Source organism: Episyrphus balteatus, chromosome 3, assembly GCF_945859705.1.
Source record: "Episyrphus balteatus chromosome 3, idEpiBalt1.1, whole genome shotgun sequence".
NCBI classification, from domain to species: Eukaryota; Metazoa; Arthropoda; class Insecta; order Diptera; family Syrphidae; genus Episyrphus; species Episyrphus balteatus.
The window spans coordinates 121,523,158-121,538,360 of NC_079136.1; the positions used below are offsets into that span (position 1 = coordinate 121,523,158).

General features: G+C 32.1%; 2 protein-coding genes across 4 annotated transcripts in view; both read left to right on the forward strand.

Annotated features, from left to right (window-relative positions):
• LOC129913906 (probable serine/threonine-protein kinase DDB_G0267686) overlaps positions 1-15,203 on the forward strand; it is a 155,865-nt gene that overhangs the window by 118,324 nt on the left and 22,338 nt on the right. The gene's annotated exons all lie outside the window — the stretch shown is intronic.
• Positions 9,903-14,974, forward strand: LOC129913907 (uncharacterized). Its single transcript, XM_055992881.1, has one exon. The coding sequence runs from the start codon at positions 10,640-10,642 to the stop codon at positions 14,867-14,869; it is 4,230 nt and encodes a 1,409-aa protein (XP_055848856.1). The 5' UTR covers positions 9,903-10,639; the 3' UTR covers positions 14,870-14,974.

Sequence of the window (15,203 nt, forward strand, 5' to 3'; positions counted from 1 at the left end):
GTCCTTTTATCCCGGTTTTCATGTCATTTGCATCAAAGCGAAGCATTCTCGTCGTCTAACGAAACGAAAACGACCCAGGAAATGACAATCAAAGTGTCTATATGACAGAGAATCGTCCTTTTGAGCATACTGGATCTTCGTCCATCTATATCGTAGTCGTTGTCGTAATAAAACAGTAGCATAAGGAAGGCGAAGGCTGAGCAATATATAAAAAAAAAATATAATTATAAAACAAAAGCCTATAAGAATGTAGCATAGTAGGTCCTGTTAAGAGGGATCTCTCTCTGTCTCGTTCTATCTATTCATCATTTCTCTAGATTCAGCCCGGTTTTTCTCAATTTTCTCGACTTTTTTTCCAATTTGTTTTTTATTTTATTCTAGTGGTTTTAGCTCGTTCATATTTTTTTTTTTTTTTTCATATCTCAAAAAGGATATCAGATTTTGTAATGTAGGTCGGGTGCTGGTGAATTGTATTGTACCAACACAAAAAAAAGGATATTAAATAATAAAAAAAAAAAAAAAAATGAAAACAAAATATAATGTGCTTGTGCATATTGTGTGGTGAAAATTGTGTCCTTAATAAGTGTATCTGTTGAGTTGAATATTTATAAACCTCGAAAGGACTAAAGAAAAAAACAGGGTTGCAATTCAACCCTATACAGAAATTTACCAAGAAAAAAAAAAACATTAATATTCAAAAAGGACTTCACCTAAGAAAAATTAAATTAAAAGAAAAAAAAAAAAATTTACAACCCTTTTTCCTTTTTCTATTTTATATTGTGCCGGTGTGGTGCGCAGTTATTATTTATGGCTGAGTCGAAAGAATTATCATTCCTCGATGTCGTCGACTTTAGTTTTTTATTTTTTTCACCCGACGAGGATTTTCCGGTGATTTGTTTTGAAAAGGTGAAAAAACTAACAAACTGTAACTAGCAACAACGATTTTTATAAAAAAAAAAACAGAATTACGAATTTTAAAAAGGATAATAAAAAAAAAATCAAAGAGGAAGAGGATATAGGATATTTTGACGAATTTTTTCCAATGCAACATCATGTATGAAGCTAATTTGGTAAGAATTATAGTTTTTTTGACTTGTCTGAAATACATTTTCTTGGACCAAAATTTTAAAAAATATGAACTTTAAAAATATCGATATTATTTTTTTTTTAATAATCGATAATTGTATTAATTTGGTAAAATGTTTACTTTTCGATTTTTTATACCAAAACTAGGCTTGGTACAATATTAAAAGATCAAAACATCAACATTTACGAAAACAATACGATTTTCAAATTAAATTCGGCAAAGGTTTTAAATATTCGGAAAAAAAATTTTTGTAATCGGAAAATGTTGGAAAATCGGGGTTTTTACGGCTGTTTGAATTTTTTTGGTATAAAGGTTTTGTTACGATGGTTAAAACAGGTTTTGAAAAAATAACTTTCGACATTTATTTGAAACAAATAGATAGCCCTACTCTCTTATTGAAAATCGGATTATTTTTATGACTTTCGTTGCTGTATTCAAATTCTCTGCAAACCGGAGACAATCTTACGACGTAACTTTTTCAATATCCCTGGCTGCTGGCTTTTCACGAATTGATTTTTGTTGTCCAGCACGTCTAAAGAAACCTAGTGCTCTGCTTTTGGGATTGTGAATTTAGAGCAGGGTTATAAAGAAATATTTTTTTCAATGCTTGCCATTCCTTACTTAAAAAAAAAATAATCATGTGTGCAATTCACACGTGGTAGAAGTGAAACCTTAAAAAATCATTTTTTTTTTTAAATTAAACTATTAAAAAGCTAAAAAAAATTTTCCTAAAGAATAAAGCCATAATAAAATGTTTACAATGCGCAAAAAATATAAAAATAATTTATTGAAAACAATCATTTTCATCAAAAAAAAAAACAAAAAAACACGTATTTTTATCTTCTCACACTATTAAATGCATTTTTTTCCCTAACACCCTGTAAAAAATTTTACACCATCTGAAAGCTTATTGTCCAAGCTCAAAATATATATATCGATCAGGTCTATGAGACACCTACAAAAGAGCTAGAATTTTTTTAACTCTATCAATTTCCATCAAAAAAAGCGAAAAAACACGTATTTTTATCTTCTCACACTATTAAATCCATTTTTTGCCCTAACAACCTATACAAATTTTTACACCATCTGAAAGCTTATTGTCTAAGCTCAATATATATGCCGATCAGGTGTATGAGACATCTACAAAAAGAGCTAGAATTTTTTAAACTCAAAGTTAAGTTTAACTACCGGAGAGGTGCTTATAACTTTCGTAGCTTAGATTTAATAAAATTACCCCAACACCGTACTAATTATGGAATGCATGAGCCCTTAACTCGCATGTGTAAGCTTGTAAATTTGAATACTAATCTGTTTGATTTTAATATTAATAAAACTAGTCTGAAAAAAATACTAAAAACCAGTGTACCACGCTCATAAACTTTTTTTGTATTTATGTTTAATGTTTACTGATTCTTTTCTCATTTAATGTCTATATCTATATACCTAATTTTATGTACATATGTATACTGAGTTATTTTTTTCTCAACACTCTTGACTATTAAAACATTTTTGTTTTAAAATTTTGACACTTTCTGAAAATTAAACATGAAATATTAAATTTATTTTTTTTTTTGTTAATTTAAAATTTTTTTTTATTTTGCATAGATATAATAAATGCTTGTACTAAGCAGTCCCAATCTTTGACCTTCCTTTGATATTCGTATCACCATTCTCTTTACTTATTTAGTTCTTTTTAATTTGTTTTTACCTTCAAAAAACACTAAAAAGTGCCGATACGATAATCATCCGCAAATGACTTCGTACTCGGTGAAAATGGACCCCAGCGCGTGCGGTATCTGGGGGGGAAAGAGGCGTGGGAATAAAAAAAAAAAAAAAAAGAAACTTCATCAAAAAAAGCAACAAAAAAAACATTTAAAATTAAAATTAAATTAAAAATTAAAATTTCATCAAAAAAAGCAAAAAAAAAAACATTTAGTTTTATGTTCTCATGCTATTAAATCAATTTTTTTGTTGAACAACCTATACCAAATTTTATACCATGTGAAAGCTTATTGTTTCACCTTGCATAATGATGCATAAATCTTATTTCAAAGATGTCTACAAGAGAAGTTAGAATTTTTTAAAGTCAACTATGTCGAATTTCCAGACTGAGATTACGGTACTTCCTACACTGGTAGCTGGTTATCGCCAACAGATCTCCACAGGTGTTTTGAGGTATTTTTAATTTTTTTTTTTCAATTTAAGATTGTGTGTAGAGCACGTAACGTTATGTGTGATATATCAAATAAAAGGTTATGTTATCAGCATGCGTATTAAAGTTAAATCAAATTTGTATGTGCACTAGATCAAAAGACATAACGTGTGTTGGAAAAGAACATCTTTTTACCGTTATCTCCGAATTTTGAATATGAAATTAATTGAAATTTTTTACAATTATAATTTATTTAATTACCTATCTACAGTACAAATTTCATTCATCTATCTATTAAAACAAAAAAGTTATAACAAGTTGAAGTCGAGTCGCGTTTTACTAAAGAAGTTTTCACTTCAAAAAAATATTTAAATTGTTTCAATATAAAAATATTTTGCTTCAAAAATAAAATTTCTTTGATACATACAAAATTGAAGGAATTCGAAGAATTATTAGAACACATTTTGCATTGATTTTATTTACCTCTAATGCAGAAAATGTTCGATTTGGATTGAAATTTTTTGTATTGTACATATTTTTTTTTTTTATTTGCAATTGCATTTTTTTCGAATTTTGAATAAATATTTATTATGACTGTCACCTTTCATTATATAACTGACAAAAAATGCCTGTGCAAACAGAACGACAGAACAGGATGTTTGATATCAAAAACGAAATAAAAGAAAACAATTACAGGCTCTGGCAACCCTATCATTTCAATTAAACTATACCAATTTTTCAGTTATGTGTTTAAATGTAATATAATATTTTGACGGTTTTTTTTTTAGCTTCTGCGCAGGGCTGCCAGAAGTTATGGTTAAGCATGATTTTCATGTTTTTTTGAACTTAAATCTTGTTTTAATGTTTTTTTTTTTTCATTCATGAAAAAATAAACTATACAATTTTTTGTAAACCAACAAACTTTTTATTTTTTTTTATTTACTCAAATCATTTTTTTTTTTTTTGTATTATTTTTTTTTTATTTCGGAATGGCAGCACTGCTTTTGCCTGTCTTTCAAACCCTTCAAAATATTTGTTAAAAAAAATACTTACAAGAACTATATTTATGTAGCTATCAGTTTGAAGTTTCTTACTCTTGTGAGACTTATTTTCTTTTTTAAAGATTTAATGAATCTGGCAACTCTGCAATTTAATCCACGGTCTTGTTTGTATTTTTTTGTCAGTTTGTAAATAAAAGCTTGAAATATACCTAGGTAATTAAATACTTGTTCCGATTTTTAACTTTCTCTCCCAAAGTATATTAAGAGTTCTAAAATCATAAGTTACAACAAAAATTTCTATAATTTTTAGTACAGACTCGTTCTATTGGCCTATATTGAGGTTTTGGTAGATCAATTTCGGTTTTGAGTCGTTTTCTTGTCGTTTAAGTACGAAACGATACATATCCGTTACAGAGTTAATTAAGAAATAATACTTTTATGAATAATGCTGGTAAAAAAGGGTTTTATACCAAATGGATTTTTAGCTTTCTAAGAACGTCAGGGTTCAATACATTTTAAAAACTTCTTTTATGTCCGCTCATAAGTATGTAAATCAAAATTTTTGTTATTAGCAGTTTATTGGGTAGGAATTTTTCAAATGAACTTCTTCTTCTTGTGTACTAATACTCTCACGACTCCCCATAATTTATGCCAACTGCCAACTTACTTAGCTGTGTATTGGATTATTTTATTGCCCATTTAAGGAAAAATATTTTTTGTAAAAAAAAAAAACAAAGCCTCACCCTATACCTATTTAATTTAATTCCTTTTTTTTATTACCATTTCCTTCTGTCACACCCATAAAAAATCCACTCGTGAAAATAAATTAAAAAATATCCAGAACAAAAAAGGGCAGTCCTTGGATTCGTTATAAACCATATTGACCAATCCCTATTTTTCTTTTTTTTCGTGATTTAGTTTTTTAAGTTTTTTTTTTTAAGGGATGGTAGGGAGGAATTTCGGGATGACTTCTATATTTTACTGGAAGAAATTTAATGATTTTTAATATCTCAAATCAGTTTCTAATGCATATGGGAGAAATATCCGGATCAAAGGACCAAAAAGTTGAAAACTAGCTAATTCCTAGTCTACATCGTTTCGGTACAGAAAAAAAAATCTCCTGATTCAAACGAAATTCACGTCAGTGTTAAAGCTGTCGCTTTTTGCATGTCATATTATTTCGAAAACATAAAAAAGTACCATGTTCAAATTAAATTTTGACATTGACAGCAACAAAATTCTAAAGTCTCGCCCCTGACCCTAACAATTCATCGATTAAATATTCTGTAAAAAAAGTCTAAACTTTACCTAAAGAAAAGAATAGTAAAAAAAAAAAACACAAGTATAAAAACATTGTTGCATGCATATGTAAAACACTATTTGTAGATCCTTCAAAACTGAAACTTGCATGCAAAAGGTTACATAGGAAACAGCAACACTAAAACTTTTGACTTGGCATTAGTACATTAAAAATAGACATAGCGCCTAAAAATATGCATCTCATGCAATATTCTATTTTGCAAAACTTAAAAAAAAAAAAAACATGAGTAAATAGAGACACTAATTAATATTATAAATAATAAACACCTTGTCTCACAATCTTACCCCAACTCACCAATCTAACCCAACCCAATAATGGTTTCCCACAGTAAAAGAATTCAGGTCATCATTTATAATAATACTGTCATCGTTGACGTGTCAATGACGGTAGAATATGACGTCAACGTGATGACGGCTTTAAGACAGGCAGGCTGCCAAGCCCAACCTCTAACATTTTAAACACCTCGTAGAAACAGAAGATATAAATGTAGAGTGTCATAATGACGACCGACAACGTGCATGCTACCGTGCATTAAATTTCTACCCAGTTCTAACAAACATCAACCACCAACAACAACAACAACAACTGTCAAAGTCCAATTCAGCGGAATGTAAGCGTGCTCGTTAAGCAAACAATGGCGGTTAAGTAGAGAAAGATAAAGTAGTAGGTGAATGATGAAAGTACTAAGATCTATATGCCTCCTAACCCCCCTGTCACAAAGGTTAAAGAAATAAGGGGCGGCACAAAAGCAAAAAAAAAACTGACACATAAAAACAAAACAACAACAACAAAAAAAAGGCTGAATGCCTTACAAATGGATGAACAAAAGTGTCAAGTGGTAAAAAAAAAAAAGTTAAGGGTCTGATGACATAACCGATGATGGTTTTTTATTCAAATTGTGGTACAAATTTAACCTCCCTGTGATGTCTTCTTATTTTATTATAACTGTTTTGTATCTACATATTATGAGACAACAAGTGCCTTTACCTACTTCTTACGTCTCTTTGATATTGTTTGCTTTTGCTTTCGGTTTAAATTGATGACATTTAATGATGATGTCCTTGAAAGCGAATTGACACATGTCAAACCAACTTTAGACACATTGCTTAATTTACTAGAACTAAAAGAAAAATTGACACTTCTTGTTGTGTAGTTGTTGTCATCGTTTTATGACAGATAATAACAACAACAACAACAACAAAAAGAAAACCCTTAAGGTATATGTTTGCTTTAATTTATAGGGAATGTTTAAATAGAAAAAATGTGAAGTAATAGATGAGTATTTTTTGTTTGTGAGTTGCTATAGGTTGTTTGTCGCCTTGGAGCATTTTTCTTTTCCATCTGGTCTTCCTTCCTGTAGATTTGTTTCTTGTTTGTAATAAAATAAATAAACCTCGGATTTGAATGGAAAAGAAAAATCTTTTCGAATTAAGTGAAATGAATGGATTTAATTTGATTACGTGCCCGAGGAATATTAGTTCTCTCGACAACGACGACGCTTCCTTGCCGGATGAAAATTAACTCATATTTATATGAAAATAGCTCTTTTTTGGGGGGGGGGGGGGCAACGGAAATTGGTTGAAGGAGATTTTTTTTTCTTATGGTTTCAATAGATTTGGAACATGAAACACGAGCTCTTAAATAGAGCTTTATTTGTGTTCGTAGCAATTTTTTAAGAATTTGCAATTTGTTGTTTTGTGACGGAAGGAACAAATTAATAAAAAAAAAGGTTCATTAAAAAACAGGAAATTGGATTTGGAGAGAATTAAAATTGAATTTATTTGCTGGAAAACTCATAATACAATATAGAGGGCAAATTAATAAAATTAATGACAGCTGTCAAAATATGGTTTTCTTAGTGGATGTCTTTTATAATTATGATATTCAAAACAGGCATTAAATTAACGATTACTTTTCGTCGGCTTCACGATAGTGGAGAGTTGAAACTTTATGTCCCTTAACTCTTGCATTTAATAAAGATTATTTCAGTTAAAATGCTTTTTTTTTCAAAATGGTGGCAGTTAAAATGCTAATGTCGAAAGGCGTGTTTTTTTTTTTTTGGCAAGGCTATCCGCTGTAGGATTTCCGAAATATTAAAACTATTTTTTCCAAAGGGTTTCCTTAGACATAAAAGGCAATGCTCACCTTTTTAACCCGTTCTTTGGTGTTAACCTTCCAGCTCAAAATATTGTCAGAAATGACACTAGAGGCTAGAAGACAGATAGAGTTTTCTAAGAATCGCTCCAAGTCGCCAAAAAGTTTTTTTTGCGGATTCATGAAATTTGGGAATGAAGACCACGATTTTCTGTCTCCACGACTTAGGCACATGATTAAGCAGAAGAAAATTTGTAGATTTTTCAAGCCAAGGGACTGCTAACTCTTCTAAAGATATTTTTTTTTTTTTTTTTTTTAAACTGATCTGATTTACCAAAAAAAAAATTATTATTTTTAAAAATGTTTCGATACCTATTCGTTATTTTCCTTATCAGGGTACTTAAAACCCAACATGAGCTGAGCATAACCGTTCAAATTTGTTTGGTTTACTAGAACCATTAATTAAATTGTTTCAAATTACTTCTCAAGGGTTTTCTATCTTTGCAAAATAAATGTCGTTTTGAACATGCATCGGTAGCCTATTTTACACATTTCCGGTAAATTTGGCTTTTCAAAAGTTTAATATGCTTATCAATAGAGTACACATCCAGGAATAGCTGTATAACCTGAAAAATAGTGAATAAAATGCGAAAGTAACAAAACTTGGTTTCAACTATGTAAGCTTTTTCTGTGTTTTTCTTATTTTGAATAATTTTTTAGCAAAACACAAATTTCAAATTTTTGGATGCCGTGTTTTTGATAAAATCCTTTTATTTAAGACTATCTAGGTAAATAAACTACACTACAATTATTTCAGAAAGTATTGTGAAAATTGAATAAATATGAAACGGAAAAAGCCATAGAAACCAAATTATACTCCTCTAATGGACTTTGTTTTTTTTTTTTTTAATTCGAATCTAGTATCAGAACTGCTCTAACGTTTAAGGTTTTTGAGATATCGAATTTTGAAGTTACAAAAAATATGATATATGATCTCGAGGTATTTTCTAACGACCGATCGAATAAAATCAATACCAAAATGTCTCGACCATCATGTAAAAAGTTATTGGACACTTTATGAATTGTCTTTTATTCAAAGAGCAAGATTCAGAATATTACCAAGTACTTCTTGAAAAAAAGTGGTAGGTTGATAAAATTTCGTGTGAACGTTTCATATAGGTAACATAGAAAAAAATAATAAAATATGTCCTCATTTGTAGTTGGTAATATTTTGGCTCTTGTTCTTTAAGTATATAACTATTTATAAAAAGTGCAATAAGTTTTTACATGGCGGTCCAGATATTTTTAGTATTGACTTTATTCGATCGGGTGTTAAAAATTCCCTCGAAATCATGTATTATCAATGTATTGCAACAATGCGGGTGCAACACAGAAAAGCTCTTGTATCTACCCTCCTGGATGGAATACAAGGTGGCCCAATATCTCAAAATAACTCTTATATTGAATACTACCAATGATATAAATTTCATGCTTTTATTACAAAGTACACGATTTAGATGCTAAGCCGCCTCACTAAGAAACAAAATAAAATTAAAAAATATTTCAAATGAAAGTAAAAACAAAGGAATTGTAGCACTATTAAAGCACCGTATAACTCTAGCCTATATGAACTTGGTTGTAAACCTTGTTTCATTTAAACCTCAGGAAGCAGCCAAGATGCTCTCATTGCATGACAAAATGCTAAAAACTTTAAAAAACAAAGTTAAAATAGTTGAATGGTTACGTTGCATAGCTGATAAATGGTCTCAAATTGAAATCTTTCTTCACCAATATCACAAAAATAGAGTTTAAAATTCGATATCTTAAAAACTTTAAACGATATAGAGCAGTTCTTAAAAATCGATTTAAAAAAATCGTTTTTCTATTTTTTCAATTCTTCCGAAAAATTTTCTGACATCAAATTATAGTTTTTCTTAAATAAAAAGTTTTTAATCTAAAACCCGGCATCCCAAATTTTTCAAAAATCAAAAAAAAATTTCGGTAACTTTTTTGATTGAAAAATAGGCTATTACTTTTTACTATTATAGGAGGTCTACTTTTCACAGAAAATTTAAAAAAAACATGATTTTTTACTTCTACCCCACTTTTTCGTCCACCCCAAATTGTTTGTAGGCAATATATTTTCGCCTTTCTTATACCCATCATCCCAAATTTTCCCACCATCTTTATGCTGCTTAATTTTTTTATCAAAAATTATTTGTTTTCAAGCGATTAAATAAAAGAAAGACTTGGCATCATTTTAGGGACATTTTTTTTAAGCAAATGATCTTTGCAAAATTTTTTAAGAAAAAATTCACTAGTAAACTTTATTTCTATTATTTTTAATGTTCTTCTAACAAAAAAAAAGAAGCAATAATTCCATAAAAGTACAAGTTTTTAACCTGTTACCGCCTTCAGACATCCCGGCGGCGATATTAATTGCTGTTTCCTCATTTCTTCAAATTTCAAAATTTCTTTCAATTTCTATGTTTCCAGAACATTACCGAACTTCTTCTACGAAATAAGTTTTGCAACTTTTTCTTAGAGAAAAAATGAACCTGTTAACGCCTCCTTCAGACATCCTGTCACCAACATTAATATCTGCTTCCATATATTTCTGAATATATCAAAGAAATCCGATAAATTTGGTAAATCCAAAAATTTTGTTCCACGAATTTTATAACACCTTTAAACTTAATCACATGTCTATCCTCATAAAAGATCATTCCCATACCACAGGTAGATATGCAAATTGCCTAATTACTTTCGCGAATTAGCGCAATTATCTCACACATAACATCCTTATTACTTATATCGACTACCTGCGAAGATCCTTTTCTTCCTATATAAACTCAAGTATTGTGAAAAGTAAAATCAGTTACAAAGTAATATTCACCAGTTAGTGAACAACTAGTCAGAGATATTAAATATCAAAAACTATAACTTTCGTATCAGTGAAAAAAATTTGAATTATCAATTTAACTATGGCATCTTCATCTCTTATCGTTAATACCAATTCATTTTGTGAAGAAGATCTAACAACTTTTCTCGAATGTTCCGAAAGGATCAAAAAGTGTGAAGAACGTCAAAGAGATCGTTGGTTAAAGAAAGCCGTTTTAACCAATGAAGAAATATTCGAAGCTAGTACTATTGTTACCGATGATGATTTGCTATCATCTCGAAATGATGGAGAACAATCTTTTCTCTCGAAATCAGCAAGTATGGAGCAATTGATGAAGTATTTTGAAGAAGACGTTCAAGTCGATAGTGATCAAGATGTAAAGAAGCCGTCGGAAAGAAGTGAGCAGAATGTCGAAGGACCATTACCAAGTACTGGAGCTGTAAAGAAGTCATTCGGTTTAACCAAGAAAACTGATAAGGACCAGCCAATGAAGTCTCCATTGAAGAATCAAACTTTCACCAACATCAAACCAAGTGATCTGAAGTCGATTCGTAAACAATCAAGTGCTCCAAGTGGTAGTTATTGCAAGGCTTCGAATAATGGCCAACTTGATCCGAAGAGAAAATTCGTTAAGTTGAGTGATCTAGATTTGATTGATCAGAACTTTAATAAGGAAAACTCTCCAAAGAACGATTTTAAGTCCTCGAATGAGCCAATTCCAAGGGAGCTCAATGAATATAATTTCAAATCTAGAAATCTTCGATCAATCCTCGATGGCAAACAAGCTCGTGCAAATCATCAATATCTCAAGCCAATTGATCTGAATCTTACTCTCAAGGAATGGGAAGATAGATATTTCCAGATCATTCGAAACGATCTTAAGCCACAAGATCTCAATTTAACCCAGGAAGAATGGGATAAGAGATATTTCGAGTTAACACGCAATGATCTTAAGCCAGTTCCAGCATCCAGATTCAACAAACCCCAGGAAGATAAACCAAGTAAATGGGAAAAATCTCTCAAACCCAACAACAACAACAAGAAAAGTGTCAAATCAAAGGTACAAAAAATTGCTGAAATGTTCAACGGAATGATTACACAAATGACAAAAGGTACCGACCAACGATTTTCGAATGAACTTTCACCAGAACCAGCAATGAAGCCACCTCAACCAAAAGCTCGTACCAAGGTTCCACCAGCATATCGTCATGTTGCAACTCCAAGATCCAGTCCGAAGCCAACTCCAAAACCAAGTCCAAGACTTAGCAAGCGTCCAATCAAACAAACTGGTTGCTTGATTCCTGAGGAAGTTTTCACCAAACTATCAGTCAAAGATAAAGCTTTACTCTTTAATAAGTTTATGAAGGAGATGTCTTTGAAGAATCCTGAATTTACAATCGATCCGGAAGAATTCAAATCAGCTATGGAGAAGAATCAAAATGAAGATCCAGCAGTTGGTGAGGTTCTACAAGAGAAGCAAGAAACCGTAATGAATTTGGCAAGGGAACTTGAAGCTAAAATCATCTTCCCAAGGCAGACAGTTTCTCAAGCTGCTTTGGCTAAACCTTTGGAAAAGAAACCAACAGCATCTTCAATTCATGAAATCGATACAAAGACTGAAGAAATCAAAGAAGATCCTGTTCATCTTAGCACTCTAACAGTGGTTCTCAAGCCATCACCGAACAAAGCTGATTCAACAACAAAAGCTCCAGTTATTCGAAGGAAAATATCACCTACAACTGTGGTCGTCTGTCCATCGATGAAACGCTCTAATAATCAAATTTCGTCATCAATTCCAATCGAAGCCTATGCACCACCGAAGAAGATCCGTCGTACTCGTCCAGAACGAAGCAATTCAAGGAAATTCACTCAGAATCCGAATTTGGAAAAACTTTTCTACGATTGGATGAAGGAACGTCATGGTTTTAGTTTTTCCATTCAATCTCAAGAAGAAAAGTCTCCAAAGAAAGAAGAATCACAAGAAGATAATACTAATGTAGAACCGGAAGAAAATATCGAAACTGATACAACCCTGAAGAATGATGAAAGTCTCGAATCTGAAGTCATCAAAGCAGAAGTCAAAGTAGAAATCTCCACCAAAGAAGAACCCGTAGATAATCTATCTAAATCAGTCTTCATCAATCAAGATCCATCGGAGAGTGATAGCAGTCTTCTGACAATGCCAAGTTCCAAAGTCAACACTGATGAATCACAAACAGATCAAGCTAAAGAATCACCTGATGCTGATTTCGAATTTCTCAAGCCCGTACGTCCACCACGCAAGAAGAAGACCAAGCGTGCTACTCTCACCTGGAAGAAAGATGCTTCAATTGTTGAGAAACTTCCTCTCTCAACTACTGACTCTGATTCCGATGCCAAACAACAACTTGATAACCATCAGCCACCACAACAGAAGCCTAAGAAACCAACTAATTTACTAACTGATCCAACTAAAGGCAAGAAACTTATCTTCAAAGATTCACCTTCGCTATCAGCTCAAAATAGCTTCGAAGTTGATGAAGCATTTTTGGATTTTATGAACTCACCACGGAAGATTCGAAATGCCTACACTTTAACGGTGATGTCTTCACCATCACAAAAAACTGACAGTATTCTAAGTAACAAGAGTGAAGCTCCAGCTAAACCACCAAGAAAAGGAAAATCAACAAAACTTCAACAAGATATCAATGAATCTAAATTTGAAGATCAAGGTTTTGAAACTGCATCAACTGGTTATAGTCCTGCTCGAATCAATCATAAAACATCGGCTACATTTTCGGTAAGTCCAATGCAAGAAAAGTCTCCACTTTTCATCAAACTGAATGCAGAACTGGAACGTAGAATGTCTGAAGGTACTCAGACACCAACAGCTTACTCGACTCCTGTGAAGAATAATTTGAACTCGAGTGGATGCAAGATTACTCCGGTGAAGAAAACATCATGGCATACAGTTTTCAGTCCTGTGCAATCTAACAGCGGTCGTCGGCGGTCTTTGGCTGATTCGGAAAGCCGACGTAGTTCAATTGTAATGGATGTCATTCGTGAAGAACAACAACAACAATTGAAGAAACCCGATTCGCCAGATGTCGATGATGATGTCTTTGATCCACCAACAACACCATCAACCGATGACGTTTGTCGTAACAGGAAATCTTCATTTTGGATTACAATCGATGATCTCACACTTTCAATGGAAATATGTGAAAATCCCAAAGATCGTTTGAGTCTTCTGTCGGACATCTTCAGCCAGAAGAGTGCTGAAACAAAAATGGTACATTTTGGAATCGATGATTTGAAGTATTCACCCAAAGAAGCAGCTGTCAATGAAGATATCAGCAAGAATCTACCAAAAATCGATGGAGTCTCCCATTATTGGTTTGCCAGTGGAGACTTAGCTGTTCCGTTCCAAGGTAATTTCATCTCTCCAGACCGAGTCAAGGATATCTTCACCTTTATTCGTGATTCACAAATCAAAGATGGACGTCGTCAACTTTCATTCGGGGTTGACGATGTTGAATTCTCCAAAATTCCCGATCCGGTTAGTCCTGGACCGAAATTCTCCATTGAAAGCAGTTATAGCATGCTTATAGGATTGAATGGCAAAAGTAATGATTGCAATAAATTCACCTGGCCCAGCAGTTCCCGCAATTCGACACCATTTAAAACAAGTGACTTTGATCCATCGGAATTTGACTCGGATAGTTTTGAAGTCAGTGAAATTGGAAGATTGTCATTTAGCCCTTATGGTGGCAATTACTTTGATATGGCATCGATGCAAAGTGGAGGAGAAAGATCATCAGCGGCTTCATTCGCATCGACCGGAAGTCCCGAAATGTTCACCTTTGAATATGAAAACGAACCATTGGATAAGATGTTTGGAAAGAAAAAGACCACATCGCCCACCAGTGACACCTTTGTTTTAGGAAAATCAGAGAAAAACATCAAAATGCCAAAACCCCTGCCACCAACCGATTCCATGACTGTGGACAAAATGATTGAAACCATTCGTCGTCAACAACATAAACTACAGAATCTCGAAACTGACATGAAGACCACCTGTACTACCCCAGCTGGATTTACCACAAGTGTTTTGGACAAATACCATGGAAGGCCTTATGTGAGGAAATTGCACAATATTGTCAGATCAATTCAGATTATTGCCAAGACAGGTTTTGAGAATTGTTCCGCTCAACAGTTGGAGAGTTTTTTGTATTTCTTGTCATTGTATGCTGAAACTTGCCTATCATCATGCAGCAATCAAATGAATGTTATTTTGGAACAACTGAGTAAAAATAAGGGCATTCAGGTTTGAAGAAGAAGATGGGGCTTGAAATTAAAAGTTGATTTTGTAAAAATTTACTTTAATTTTGTGAATTTCCTGTGAATAAAATTAATTTTACTTGTACAAAAAAAAAATATTTTTTCTTGTTTTTTGATTTTGTTTTTGTGTACAGCGGTTTTTCTTTTTATACAGCGGTTGTGTTCACTCTTCTTTTTTGAGAGAAAATTTAGGACTTGAACAAACTTGTCCAATTTTCTACTTTTTTGCTAATCAATTACTTTACAGCGGTTTTTTTTTTTTGTTGAACCCTGTTGCTCAACCATACTTTTGAAAAAAAAAAAAAAGCATTCTAATTGTTTCATTG

Bases quoted from the DNA above. Each gene is read 5' to 3' on its own strand.
- LOC129913907 (XM_055992881.1), top strand. From the start codon at position 10,640: ATGGCATCTTCATCTCTTATCGTTAATACCAATTCATTTTGTGAAGAA.